The sequence below is a fragment of the Accipiter gentilis genome, chromosome 26 (genome assembly GCF_929443795.1).
Source record: "Accipiter gentilis chromosome 26, bAccGen1.1, whole genome shotgun sequence".
Lineage (NCBI taxonomy): Eukaryota > Metazoa > Chordata > Aves > Accipitriformes > Accipitridae > Astur > Astur gentilis.
In genome coordinates, this window is record NC_064905.1 from 18,765,754 (window position 1) to 18,779,943 (window position 14,190).

The 14,190-nt window shown below is 40.4% G+C and overlaps 1 protein-coding gene across 1 annotated transcript in view; it reads left to right on the plus strand.

Moving 5' to 3' along the window:
- TRPC7 (transient receptor potential cation channel subfamily C member 7) overlaps nucleotides 1-14,190 on the plus strand; it is an 81,302-nt gene that overhangs the window by 23,272 nt on the left and 43,840 nt on the right. The window contains exon 3 of the mRNA XM_049829943.1: nucleotides 7,920-8,102. Coding sequence (XP_049685900.1) covers nucleotides 7,920-8,102 — 183 coding nt within the window. The remainder of the gene's footprint in view (nucleotides 1-7,919; nucleotides 8,103-14,190) is intronic.

The following is a 14,190-nucleotide window of genomic DNA, read 5'->3' on the forward strand; positions in this document are numbered from 1 at the left end:
CAACTTCTTAAACGCATATTTTAAAAAAAAGATTGTACTTTGTTCAGGGTGAGAACTTTAAATAAGTCAAGTGATTCACTAATTTCAGCGTAGAGAGAGTTCACAGGTACAAGAAATTTATTTTAAGTTTCAAATAGAAAAATATTAATATAAGTAATAAAAAAAGTTGAGAGTGGACTGATCCTGCAATTTCTTATGCTAAGGGATACAAAACTTTGGCTGAAGAGTCAAGAATCATGTTCAGTCTCAGTCCTTAGCTTCCTCTTAGGATTATGTGAATGGATTCCTGGCTTTACTTCCCCAAATAAACCATCCATTAATTTTAGGTTTAAAAAGAAAAAAAAAAATACATTTTAAAGAATTGTTTCAAGGGGATATCAAAGTGAAGTATTTTGCATTTTCCAATTTTTTTATTGATGGAAAGAGCTTGCAAAATTTCTTAATTGGTTTTGGTTCCACAGCAGCTGTGTTTATGACAAAACCGAACAATTTCCCAGAAGCAGTTATCAGTAGAGTTGGTAGATACATAACAGCTAGAGCGCAAAAGAGTAGAACCAAAACATGGAGGTGCAAACCTATCCTTTCTGCTGCTTTTGTCAGTTCTCACTTTAAAGCTCTTGGAACGTTATTGTTGAAGGTTACGCATATGCCTGGACCTGTGAAGGATGCTGTAAAAGCGCAGTAACAAATTTTAAGGGATTTTTTAAACTCTGCTCCAGGAACCATTAACACCACCTTGGCTATCAAATCCTTAAGGATTTGATATATCTACCAGTCCATAGGTATAAGGTGAAATCCAAAGTCAGTGGTTTGACTGATTCCTTACTTCTCTAGCCCTCGTTGAAGGGGTATGCTGTCTCAGAGATCAGCTTCTGGGGTGCTTATGAAGAGGTGAATTGCAGCTAGAAAGCCTAACCTATTGAGGAGAAAAAAGAGGCACCCAAAAAAATTTCTTATGGTTAATCAGTCAATGCAGCTGCCATTGAAATCTTTGCAATGATGCAAGGACCGTTACTTTCATGGCTCAGTGGAAGCCACACAATTTTTGTCCTCAGTCAAAGCATACTTGTTTTCTGGACTTCTTTGGCCAAAAATAATGTCAACACAGACAGCGCTGTCTGCTTTGTCCTTGGGCTTTTTTATTGGACACACCTCTTGGTGTCCCCTGACACTCCCTCGCAGGATTTAAAGTCACCCTTTGCCGGGAGGCACTGCCCCGCTGCTCCACCATGCTGCAGCCTGGCACTCTGCAGCGAGCAAACACTTGCCATGTTTCTCTTGGCTCCATTTAGAAAGGTCCAAATTGCTTGGAAAGCAACAGACACACACTTTTGAAATGTCAAACTCTTGTATTTGAACAGATTGCTTATTACATTATGCTCACTGGAGGTGAAGAAGTCAAGGTCTGGATCATTGGAAAAACGAACCAGCGGCATCTGTTGCTACCTCCAGACATAATTCGCAACACGCACCTGAGTAGTGAAGTGTTTTAAATGAGAACTTGGCTTTTTTTTCAGAGCCATGCCCACTGAACATAACACACTACACCCAAAGCTCCAAAAAATCACCGATTAGCTGCCGCTTAAGAAACAAGAGAATACAAATCAACTTGACGTTGGGCTTTCTGGAATATTAACTGTACAGCCTTGGCATAGTCTATGCATGTAGGCACTTAGTCTGGAAACAATAGAAATGCACTGGGCTGTATTCAAACGTGTCAGAAGTTATGCGCATAGTCACCAGAGCTCTTTGGAAGGACGCTCAGGGCACTTCAGAAGATAACGTGGTTACAGGAGCAGGATCAGTGCAGGGCCCTTTCTTAGTCTTGCCTCTCATCACCTTCCCTCCCACAGGCCTTGTGCTTTTTTTCATTTCTAAACATATGGCCAGTCACACACAGTGTAAATACCCAGAAGGAAAATTGTCCAACAGCTTCTAGACTGGCTTGTGCATATTTCATGTGATATCTAATTGGTAAATATTTATAAGCATTTTGTATATTTGACATGATGGTTTATTTAAAAACTCTGTTTCAAAACTAGCATGTAATATTAGTGGCTTTCTGCTGTCCTCCTTTCTCTCACCTTTGTTTTCTATCTACGAGCATTTTTATTTGGGGGAGTTTTCTGTTCATGCCTACAGAATTACTTCTCCGTTTTATTTCTGCTGCTTCTTCTCACAGTGCTAATCTAAGCAATGCAATATTTCTCCCCATGATATATGTGTATGTGTGATATAGATCAAATACAAAGAGCCAAGAGCTTCAAGGAAACAGAAAGAGAGGCTCTGTGCAATGTGCCTACAGCTTTCATTTGCACAGCAAATTTAATGCTACCCAGAAATGCCAGATTTACTGCCGAGTACACAGCTCCTGCATTGCTCACAGACAGGAGGTTGGTTTCAGCAGATTTGTGCTGTACAGTTAATCTGTGAACACACTGAGAGCACGTGGAGGTTTTCTGGTGCGATGATAGCCCCAGTCACAGATGCTGGGCGTTCATGTCCGTTGGTTCCAGAAATCTTGGATTTGTATGGAAGCCCTCAAATTCCGGTGAAGCAGACTTATAAGAGACAATATGGATAGAGCCCTAGAGAAATGGTGACTCTAGTATATAGCCATCACCCTGTGTCTCCTCCCCTTTTCCTCCTTGTATTTGGAAAAAAAAAAAAAAAAAGTATTGATAAGCAGCATTAGGTTGCTTTTTTTTTTTTTTTTCCTAGAAAAAGGTCTGTAGATTAAATCATTCTGGACCAGATATATGGTTACATATTCAAAGGGAAATTCATCTGTGATACTAGTGTTTCTGATCAGAAGTCTGACCCTGAAGCTTTAGTATAGGCTAACAAAACAATTAGTTGTCTACAGGATAGCAGTAAAAACTGTGAAACTTGGAATTATCTGTGCTTAGAATATCTATTAGTGGGTTGTGGTTCCTGTACTGCTCTTTAAGGGTGTTATTTGGAAGCAATTATTAGATTGAATTTAATTAAAGGTCCTAAATGGTAACATATGGAGTGATTTTCATTAATAGTGCACCTGTCTAGGTTGTTCTGTATTTGTGTGCCACGCACCATCCTGTGGGTCTGTGGCCCCATTTCAAGTAACAGCTGTATAGTGATTAATCTACAATGATTACAACAAAAAAACCCTGCAGGTCGATTGACAAACTCATCCCACTTCAAAATTCCTGAAGCCCAGAAGAAGATTACTTCAGTGCTTCACTGAAACACATGCTTGCAAGCATTTCATCAGCATCAGCAGGACTTAAACATTAACTCAAGTGTGTTCCTCAATCCGGGACCGGGAAGGTAGTTTGTAATTGCATTTAAAGTGGTTTGATCCTCTCAGTTTCTGAACCATTGTCCACACTCCAGTTTCTGGTGAAAACTCATCTGCACTGAGAGGTTCAGCAAATCTCAGACCTGCTCACTGTACGTTGCAGCATCGAGGCCAGACATTTCTATGTGCCATCCCAAATGCACCTGCAATGCTGGCATTTCAGAGGTAGGCTCCCATGGAGGATGCTCCTTTTCAGTGCTTGACTGTGATTGCTTTTTAAACAGGGGTTGTTTTTTTGGTGGTTTTTTTCATTAACTAGTCAAGACAGGTTGCTGGTCTTACTTTTTCTCATCACTAAACTTTTTACTCAGACTGCCTGCCTCTGACCTGAAACAGCTCTTTTCTGAAGAAATCTGGGTGGTTTTGAACAGATGTGGAGACATGACAGAGTTCATTTAGAACATAATCAACAGATAATAATAGGGTATTCAGAGAAATTGCAGTGAATGACAAGTACCATCAGCCTTTTCAAAACAGCAAAATTAGACATTTTTAACTCCACATGCACAACAGTGTTAGAAGAAGCAGGAAATGACTAATTTGGAATCCTTTTATTATGTTCTAGTTTTTAAAAAATGATATTGTAACATTCTCAAGCATTATCCTGATCCTTCTTTGCTCGCTGTCTCTATAGGAAATAAAATACCGTTCCATGTGTTATTTGAAGCAGACTGGCTCTCTTGTGTACTTAGTTGTATCCTTCATCTTCCTCCCTGAGGCCTGACAGCACTCAGCTTGTCAGGATGAGGCCCCAGTATCCCTCACGTATGATTTGCGGTTTTCATTACTGTAAAAATCCATCTGTTTTATGAAACCTGTAATCCTCAGACTTCTATGATGTGGTAGCTAATCGGAGTACTCGGGAAGGTATGGGTTATTGTCGTTGCCTGTGTCTGTTTTCACAAGGCTGCCGAGAGGACCCAGCTGGATTTTGTGTCTCCAGCCGTGAGGTCCTTGCTGCGGTGGGAAGGAGGACCTCCGCTTGCAGCCCACCGCCTGCCCAGGCTTGCAACCAGAATGGTTCAACCCAGAAACGTATTTAGACCAAGATGGCCATGAAATACTTGGTTTGGGGGTCAAACCCAGCTGGCAGAGGCTGTGGCGGAGCGGGGACTGGCCCTTTGCACCCCAAGGCCCAGTGGCCGTCTGCCCCTCTGCCTCCTGGCAAAGTCACCAGGAGTCCTCAGGGCTCTGATCGTCAAAAACCTCGGTGTAACAAAAAGTAACTGGAAATGCGTCCTGGTTCTCCTTTACCTCTGCCTCCCGACTCTTCCACCCCTCACTAACCCTTGCCCTGGGGCTGGAGCCTTCTGTCCTACACAAAAGCGAGCCCCACCACTGCCCCGGCACTCCTTGGTGCAGGGGATGTGGGATCTCAGATACTTCCAAATGTGTGAAATACAGGCAATTTATACAGCACTGGCACACCCACCGGTATAGCTTCCGTGCTGCTTGTAAATCTTCTTGGCTTCCCTGAGTTTTTTAGCATGCGTCATGGCTTGCAGTTCAGTGGTTTATATGCAGGTAGGTCATTTCTGCTTGCGTCACCAAAGCTACACTATGCAAGGCAGGGTCAGGAGAAGCTTGGCTGTCAGTCTCCTGCTAATCTCAGTCTTTAGTAAAGATACAGCCAATAACCTGTGCTTGCAAAGAGAAAGACACCGACATGAGGCGAGTCGCTGTGTTCTCGCCGTCAGACTGAACAGGATTGTCTATGCTGACTGTGAGCATTAAGGAAGCCACAACAAAGATGACAAATGTTTTTGTAAAAGGGATCGTCAGAAGTCACAGCAGGTTCAGTGATCGTTGAGGTTTGTCTTAACATGTGAGCAAAGTCTCATGAGAGCAGTAAGCTGCTCTCCTGCCCGGCTGCAGATTGGCTGGAAGGCACTTTTATTTTATTTTATTTTATTTTATTTTATTTTAGTTATTTTATTCTTTATACAGCCTGTATCTTGGGTAGATTGTGTTGCTGCTTGTGTCTACTTAAAAATTGGAGTAAATAATTCTGAACAGAAAAATCATTCACAGTCCCTGCAAATGTACAGAACAAGCAAAAACATTAGGCTTGGAGATGTGAATAAAGTTGGGTCTTGATGGAGTTTGCCAGCTGGGAGCCTGCCATTTACAGTTGCTTTAGAAGCACTTTCCTAGTTGTTAACTAAACTGCTTTCCTTAAAGAAAGCAGAAGAGGAAAAATAATCTGAGCTAATACATACTAGTTGTTCAGATGATGTGGAAATGGTGATGAGAATTACCTGAAATGTCCTGGCTAACAGATAAGCTTGTGAACTTTGTAAAGTGTACATAGAGAATGGTATTAAAGCTTAGCAGAGTTCTCAGAGTTGTATTTTTTAAATCTGCTGGGCTAATTATGTGTCTGCATTACCTGCGGCAGCTAGGTATTTCATTCCCAGCCTACATCTATTTTCAGATCTATCTATATTTGCTGTCCTTCACGATTCCTGTAGTTACTTCCAGGCTGATGTTGTTGTTTGGACATCTATTCTCTCAGTGAACAGGCAAGCTTTCTATTTACTGAAATTCTTCTTGGTATGGTGAAGATCAAAGCACAAAATTGATTAGCGAGGAGCGCTTTGAATCCATAAAATACAATCTTTTTTTCATTTACATTTCAGACCTTACTTTACCCCATATTTGATCACACTCACTCTACAAACCCTATCTCCACTAAATACCTAGGTACTAGATTTAAATGCAAATGTACAATCATTTTCTGCCCGAACCTTGAGGACATCTTAAATCTTAATGCGCTAAATTGGCACATTTATAGAAGTCTTGGTGCCCCAGTTTCTGCAGCGGGACATGCACCTGCTCTACCAGAGATAAACATCTGCTTGTTGTTATGTCTCCTTTTAATGAAGATTTGAAGTTCCTGCTGATCTCCATTTATGAACACTCCAATTAGAACATGCGGTCTGATTACAGCACTCAAGGAGGAAAAGGGAAACCCAGATTCCAACCTTTTTGATAGATGGGAGGATGTAAACGTACAAGTTCCGCCTTGCAGAAGGTCTCGCCACTAAAATACAGGCTATCCCTCAGCTCCTCAGCCCCTTCTCCTAAACACCTATCAGAAACGGCATCGTCCCTGTTTCTGGGAGATTGGTCTAATCCCAGCTCCGAAAGGCTTTCTGGTTCCCTGTGACTATTGAATTTTTCTGTGCTGCGTGAAAGAGCTCTTCATAATCTTCAGCACACAGGACAGCATAGTAAGCAAAGTTGGGACACACACATTAGAAGCAACCTCAAGCCTATGACAAATTCATCAAACCAACTTATTTAAAAAATATTAAGTATCAAGAACATCTCAGTTCTGAAGGGGAAAAAACTGTCCAAAGACATTTAGCCACCTCTAATAACATCATATTTTAGACAGCACTGTTCTCATTATTTAATGAATGTTTGCACAGTGCTTTGAGATCTTTGCCTAACAAGGAAGGCTAATACGTTGCTATGTGTAAATGTTAGAATTAATAATTTAGAAAATATAGGAGTACAAAGCCAGGTTACTCTCATCATTTCATCAAATCCAGGTTTAACTATCTTCTTTTTTTGGCTGCTGGCTTAATTAGATAAGCTGCTGAATTTAATTAACTCATCAAACCTAATTTGAAAAGATCTCTCAAGTCAGTAAGAGCTTGTCTTATGCTTATTATTTCTATTTGTTACATCGAGTCTTTAATACCACCATTTTGTTAGGATATTAATGGTAGCCTTAATTGTGTTCTAATTTACAGCATTTACACAGATGGTGGCATTTTCCTCATTATTTAAGTGTCAGCATGTGAAAATCAATCACAATTTAATTTAAGGCAGTGAAACTGCTCTTCTAGTCCTCTATCAAGACAGCTACATACTATCTCTTTTCCCATAAGTGTAATTTAGGTTTGCAAGGTGAAATTATTTCATAGGAAATCATGTTGAGTTTCTAAAGTCCTATTTGCTGGAGAAGTGTTATGACAAAAATGATCCTCTGGATGCTCTTTTGGGACTGTTTAACCAAATTGGTAGGTAATAAATTTGAAACTGAAATTGGTATTACAACTATATAATTCACTTGAACACATCTGTATGTGTGATGCTCCAGCTTGTTGTGCCAGCCTGAAACTCCTTGAAAGTTACTAAAGAAAGAATTGCTAACAAAGAAACTAAATTGTAAAATTTGCTGTAAATTCTGACCCATTAGCAGGACCTTTGACCATCTTTTCACGTTCCTAGATGATATGCCACCCAGAGAAGAGAGATCCAGCGACTGCTTTAAAACAAAATTTCCCTATAAATTATTTACTTGTTGTTCTGTAAAGCGTGCTCTATTGTAATGCAAACTATGTTGCCGATAGAAACATTGCTAATTAAGTCTGGGGGAGTTCATGTATATCTGTGAAAAGCTAGCTGCACCCTGGGTGAAATAAAGTGCTTTCTTACTATTCCAGTCAGTAGTTTTGCAGAAGTAACCTTGCTTACAATTGCTCTCTCTTGCTTTTTCTGTTTGTTCGTTTGAGGCATGCTTTCACGTGTGCAATTAAATAATTCATTTTTCTCTGTTTTCCTTTAGAACGACTATAGAAAGCTATCTATGCAATGCAAGGACTTTGTTGTGGGAGTGCTGGACCTGTGCAGAGACACTGAAGAAGTTGAGGCTATTCTGAACGGAGATGTGAACATACATTTGTGCCCCGAGCACCACCGGCCAAGTCTGAGCAGGATTAAGCTTGCTATTAAATACGAGGTCAAGAAGGTAAGTTATTTCTTTGGGTCGCTGGTGATTATGTCTTCACATCTAAATTATGCTGCCTTGATGTCACCTGAAAAATAATAAATGTAAGATAGATTTCTGTGGGACCAGGACTATCCCTAGAACTTTAGCGGTTTATGGCTTGATTTGCATTTTGTCACATATTTTAATACGGAGAGGGTTATTTGCAAAGGGCATATTACAGCAGGTATGGCATTTATTTTAAAACGTTAGACATGGATGCATAGACAGCCCAAGGGACTGCCCATGGAGCACAGTGCTTCTTGTGCGGATCATGACTATGAGCCTCTGGGGACTTCAGCAGGGACCAAAAGTTGTTAGTGTAACACAGAGAGTCTTCCTTCCTTCACTGTGGCTTACATGAAGGTGAGGGATGAACCTAGCAGATGCTGTGGCATCTTTGGCCACAAATTATAAAAGAAGATAATTTAGTCCAGATCCTCACATTCCCAAACCATCTGTCTTTCCTTCAGACTACATCTACGGCTTTGACTGAGGAAGTAACTGGTCCCCGCAGCCTGATTGAAGTCAGCAGACTGTCTCCTGTCTCACTTGTCTGCTCCTAAATGCTCCCTGACCACTTAACTCTGATCCACATCTCCTCTTAGTCTCCAAAGCCACTTGCAACCATGAAAAATGTTTCCTTTTCTGTAATGTTACAGAAAAAACATATACAAAAAGTAGCAATTTTGTCATTGTCAAGACCCTTTACTACAGTCTGATGAAAAGTGGAATCTAAATTAAAAAAAACACTAAGTTTTCTAATTTTTATTCAGAATTAGATCAAAACCTCAAAAATCAATTTCTGATTAACTTGGAATTTTGATTTTTTTGAGAGCATATGAAAGTAGATAAACATTAACAAAAAGTGATAGATTCCCAGCTTCTACTCTCCTAAAGCTCCGCATCCATATTCTAAGAGTCAGATTTTCCCAAATCTACAAAACAGAAGGAAGATGTATATTTTAAGGAAAAACATGAAGACAGAATGACCTTTAGAAGTATTTTAAACAAACATCCAGCTTTACGGAAGTATGTTGTGTGAATAGCAAATTTGATTCTGGCAAATCCTAGGCCTGGGTGGTCCCAATTAATTGCTCCTACAATATGCATTGATGGAAACTGGGCTCCTGCTACGGGACTCAAAGAGCGTTCCAATTTTTGAAGCTAACATCTGCTCTCTCTTTCCCCTCCCAAACCCACCACCTGCTTCAGTTTGCCTCTTGACTGTACTGCTGTGCTGGCTAGAGAAGGTCTTTTCCTGTTATGAAAGCCATTAATTAAAGAGAATCTTAAAACTCTTATTTGAAATGAATTGCTTTCATCTAGGAGCACATAGTATGAAGCCAAATATTTCCTCCTAGGATGTTGTGTCTCTGCATCGTTCCGTCACCAAAACTGAGCGTAACATCTCAGTTCACTCTTAGATGCTTTTCAGCAAGTGGGGTAAGTTTAGTTATTCAAGCTGTTGCTTTGATAACAGGAGGCCAAACTTGCTCTGTTGCTCTTTCAGAAAATGAACTCCTCTGAAAGACACTGATAACACCTCATCAAAGAACAGACCCCAGTGACCTACGCTCTGAGAATTATCATGAAGTTGGTCAGAACCTCAAGCCTTTTCAATGTATGAGGTCTTTTGCACTATTTTGCTTCTTTATTCTTCTAAATATTTGCGTCACCCTTTAGATACCAAGACCGTTAGCCAGACCTCAATTTCTGTTAGTTATTGTGCCGCTTTGAGCACATTCATCCTAGCTTAGCTGGTTTCAGAGCAACACGGCCTCCGTTTCTTACATTGTATATATGTGCACCTTTTCGTAATGCATGAACACTGACCTAAAGCATCTGTGGTAGGTCATATACAGTTGATCTTGTTACGTATAAATATCTTCTTACGGCCAGGAAAGCTGAGCGTCCCTTCTGGATCACAGAAACTTGTTGCACACTGATAATAACTGTTAAACTGATTACAGAACATGAACATAAGCATTCATCAACGTCACGTTGGCTCTCAGGTTAGCACTTTTCAGAATATCCTTTTAAGCAGGCAGAATATATCTATGTTTAAGATGAGCATTTAACTGCTAACTCAAAAGTAAGATAGTTCCATTTGTGGGAGGCAGAAACACACTCAGATAAATGGCTTTGGTTATTGGCAGTGGCTTATGATAATAGACTGATATTTATCACACTTGCTGAACAAAGAGATTGTGTTATGGTAACACAGTAATGATTTCCTTAAGAGGCAATACATTTCAGGTACAAGGTTTTCATCCAGCTGAGAGATATTTAGGCTTATATATACAAACTCTGTGCTTTGAAATCTGTTTTCATTTCAAAAGAATCCTATAATAGAGAGGGGTGAAATGGAGGGTGAATTATTGTACACGTTTAATAAATCAATTCTTGGACAGATTCTGTAAATTCCAAGTCACTTTTTCAAAGCTAATGCAATGACTCATAGGCGTGAGATCACATGTGGTACTCCGAGTGTGAAAGGCAGAGCGAGGCAGGGGCACCGAGCGACTTCCCACCCACAGCACCCAAACGCCCATTGCCTGGTCTGGCAGTGCTCCCTGCCCAGGCCAAGGCTCGGTGCTGAGACGTGGGTGGCTCTAACTCACCCAGAAACAGTCCCAGGGACGTGGAGACCTTTCCAGTTCTTTAACTGCGTTCTGGGACAGGAATGACACAGAAATAGTTGTGTTTGCCATTTTTTTTTTGTCCTGGAAGTTTAGTTGGCAGGGTAGGACTAATGAAGGGACTACGGCGGTGCCTGCCACCCCTGCTCGCCACCTCTACCGTTAGCGTCAACATTCAGATGGTCAGTTTTGCGTTCTCCAGCTCAGCAAGCTCTAGATGAGCCAGGGAAATAAAGATGCTCTTACTTAAATGAGTATAGAGTTCCTGAAGTGTTTTATATTTGTTCTTTCCCAGGAACAGCAAGAAGAATCTTAGACAAGACAACTTTAAGGACTTCAGAATGGCCTGAGAAAATAAAATAAAAGAGGAGTTAGTTGTTATTATTTTTTTCATTAAGTTAGTATCCAGACTAAATAATTGCATTCACATCTGAAATGTTAAGAAATATTTTATGTTTAAAAAAAATCCATTTCTACCATTAGCTGCTTAATTCACATTTCCATATTAGTACTCTAAGTGTCTACAGTAGGCTTTCTTTGATGAAAATTTGCAGAGAACAATTTATATTGAAAATTATTATTTAATATCAATGATTTTACTTTTACAGCTGCTGATGCAGTCTGCATTTTATCACATTTTTATTTCCAGAGTCTGGGAAAGATGTCAAGGGCTCCCAACCTCCGGCAGGAGAGCAATTGCATCTGTAGGGTTTCATCGGGTGTTTGCACAAACTCAAAAAAATCTTCCTTGTTCTTTTAAATTTCCCTGTTACTTCATCGTCCTCATACACAGCAATCACCACAGCCACAGTGTCTAAGAAGGGGGTTTTTTTCTTTAATAATAGCAGCTGGTCTACAAGCTTCTCCCACTCCCTGCCCAGCTCCCAGCCCACATGGAGTTGTCTTCCCTCTCAAAGGCCAATGGCCACGGAGGGCAGGAGGAGGCAGAGAAAGCAGGATTTTGAAACTGAGAGCCATCACATTGCATTTTAAGGATTTAAATTGCCTCTGCCATCTTTTGTCTTTTTCTTCGTATGTGCCCATCTGAAAATTTTAGGGATGCAATTGATGCTACGATTACAGTTTCAATTTTAAGTCCTAATTTTGGTTCCAACACAGTATCTTCTTGATCCTGAATGCAGCAGTTGCGTTCCCCAATAAGCCACACTTGGTTGGAGGTAGAGGCTGCACCTCCCTTGCACGTACAGTGCACGTCACGCCTGTACATCAGTGAGCCCAAACCATCAGCCTTGAGGCAGCTTTTAGCCCAAAACACTGTGCTGCTTGTGCCTTTATGTTTGAAAGGCAAATACCTGCCCGAAAATCCCCAAGTCCACGGGCAACCTGCCCTTGAGCTGATTGTTCACAGACCTGTTCATTGATCACTGTCTGTGCGAGAAAACCTTGTATGTACATCAGAGCTAAAAGGGGGACTGAAGCCTTCTTATCTCCTCTACTCAGTAAAACTGCAACTGGTACCCTACAACAGGTTTTTGTCCAGGCCCTAAATGATCTTTCTCTGCACTTTCTCCTTTGTGCTTCCCATTAGAATTCCCTGTTACCTTGCCCCTTCACTACTCCAAAAAAAGCAGTTCTCTATTCACCTGAAAAGACACAGTTTTATTGATCGTTATCTTTTTTTTTCCCTAATTTACAAAATTTGATATGAATCTGGGAAAGTTGTTCAAGAAAGAGCAAAAGTTCTGGACTTTCTTTGTCTGCCTCTTTTTTTTTTTTTTTTTTCTTTTTTTTTTCTGCAAAGCATGCTACTAGCACATATGAGAAGCTGGCAAGAAAGCAAGTTTAAGGCTTTATATATTTGAAGGACTTTATGTAGAAGGTCACTGAAGAATTAAGAAACTCTGCTTGTACGTATTTCACAGCAAGGAGAAAGCTACAATTACAGTAGTTTACAAGGTGGTCTTTAAAAGCACTGCATTACTCTAATTCTCTACCCTTCCAGAAAGAACTAAACAATCACTCTGTACCCTAGGATTCTTGGAAAACTGCACTCAAATGTCCTCCGTTCAAGTTTTCCAGAGTCTTTTCTCCCTTCAAATTAGCTGTCTTAAATGATTCATGATTCCTCGAAAATTATTACAGTGGGAACAGTTTGTCAAGAGTAAAACAAACAATTTGCAAACGTTTGAGCATTTCCTGAGTCCTGGATTGTTTCCAAGAAATGGACTTTTAGCCCATGTTATGGGGTTGTTGAAAATGTACTATTGTCTCCCCTGGTATTATTTAGCTCTGCTTCGCACTTGCGTACTCCAGTCAAGAACTGATTCCTTTCTCCTCCAGCTGAGCAGGGCTTCAGGCAAAGGGAGGAGAAAGATTTGGGTGCAGGAGTAGCAGAGCACCCTGCTGATGCCGTAGCAAGGCTGTTCAGGTGGTTTCTTTGGGTTTTGTAGGAGAAGGCTGGGGAACTGTCACAGTGTGAGAGCAAACACTGTGGCTGGGTCCAGCAGATACTCATGGAAATGGCCAAATTAAAAGCAGCGTTAAGGTGAAACCAGAATTATTTAGGTTGGGTGTTTCTGGTGGATTATAGCCAAAAGTGGCTTGAGTTGCTAATTGGAGTTCTGGTCCCAAGGAAAGAAAACAAAACTGATCTTGAGCTTCTTGAGGCAAAGATACTCTCAGCTGTTCTTCATGCAGGTTTACGACATCTAAGTGAGAGTTTACTTCATGTTCTTGACTGAACGTTGCAGAATAACGTTTTTTCTTTTCTTGAAACAATTAAACAATTTTGGTTTTAATTAGATACTGGAAATATGAGGGTAGCACAGGTTTTCCCTGCATGTGAACTCATTTCTAATCAAGCCAGGGTGTGATTTCTGCCTGTGAGAGGTATAGGTACAGAGGCTGGGACAAGTCTGTTTTGGAGTCTTCCCTTGGACAGCCAATAGTGAGAAAATGCAGTTTGTGATGTATTACGATGAAATTATTTTATTGGTGTATATCAGCTTTCCAGAGCCCTTCATATTTTCTGTTCTCATTTTTGTCTGTATTTCTATGCTCCTTTTTTTTGTCATCCTTTAATGTTGGCAAGGGGCTTATATGTCAACATTTACCTTTAGGTTTAAAGCTGTTGCGTCTCTGTAAGAGGTGACATTCGTTATCCTTCTTTCCCAATGTCAGAATTATCACTGCTGTATTCTTTTAATTGCAAGTGTTGAGTGCCCACCTCAGCTTTTTCAGCAGTTCAGTTCATAGCCATCACAGAGCCAGAGCACCTTTCTCTTTCACGAGTTTTAATTTAATTAAAGACACACAAATTGGGTTTGGAAAAAAAAAAAAATTAATAAGAATTAAACAGAACACCAGATGGCTGTGTAAATCCTATTTAATAGAGAGCTAGAACAGGAACTTTTCTCATAACTGTATTATTAATAATTAACATATGGAGGATGCTCCAAACAGAATAC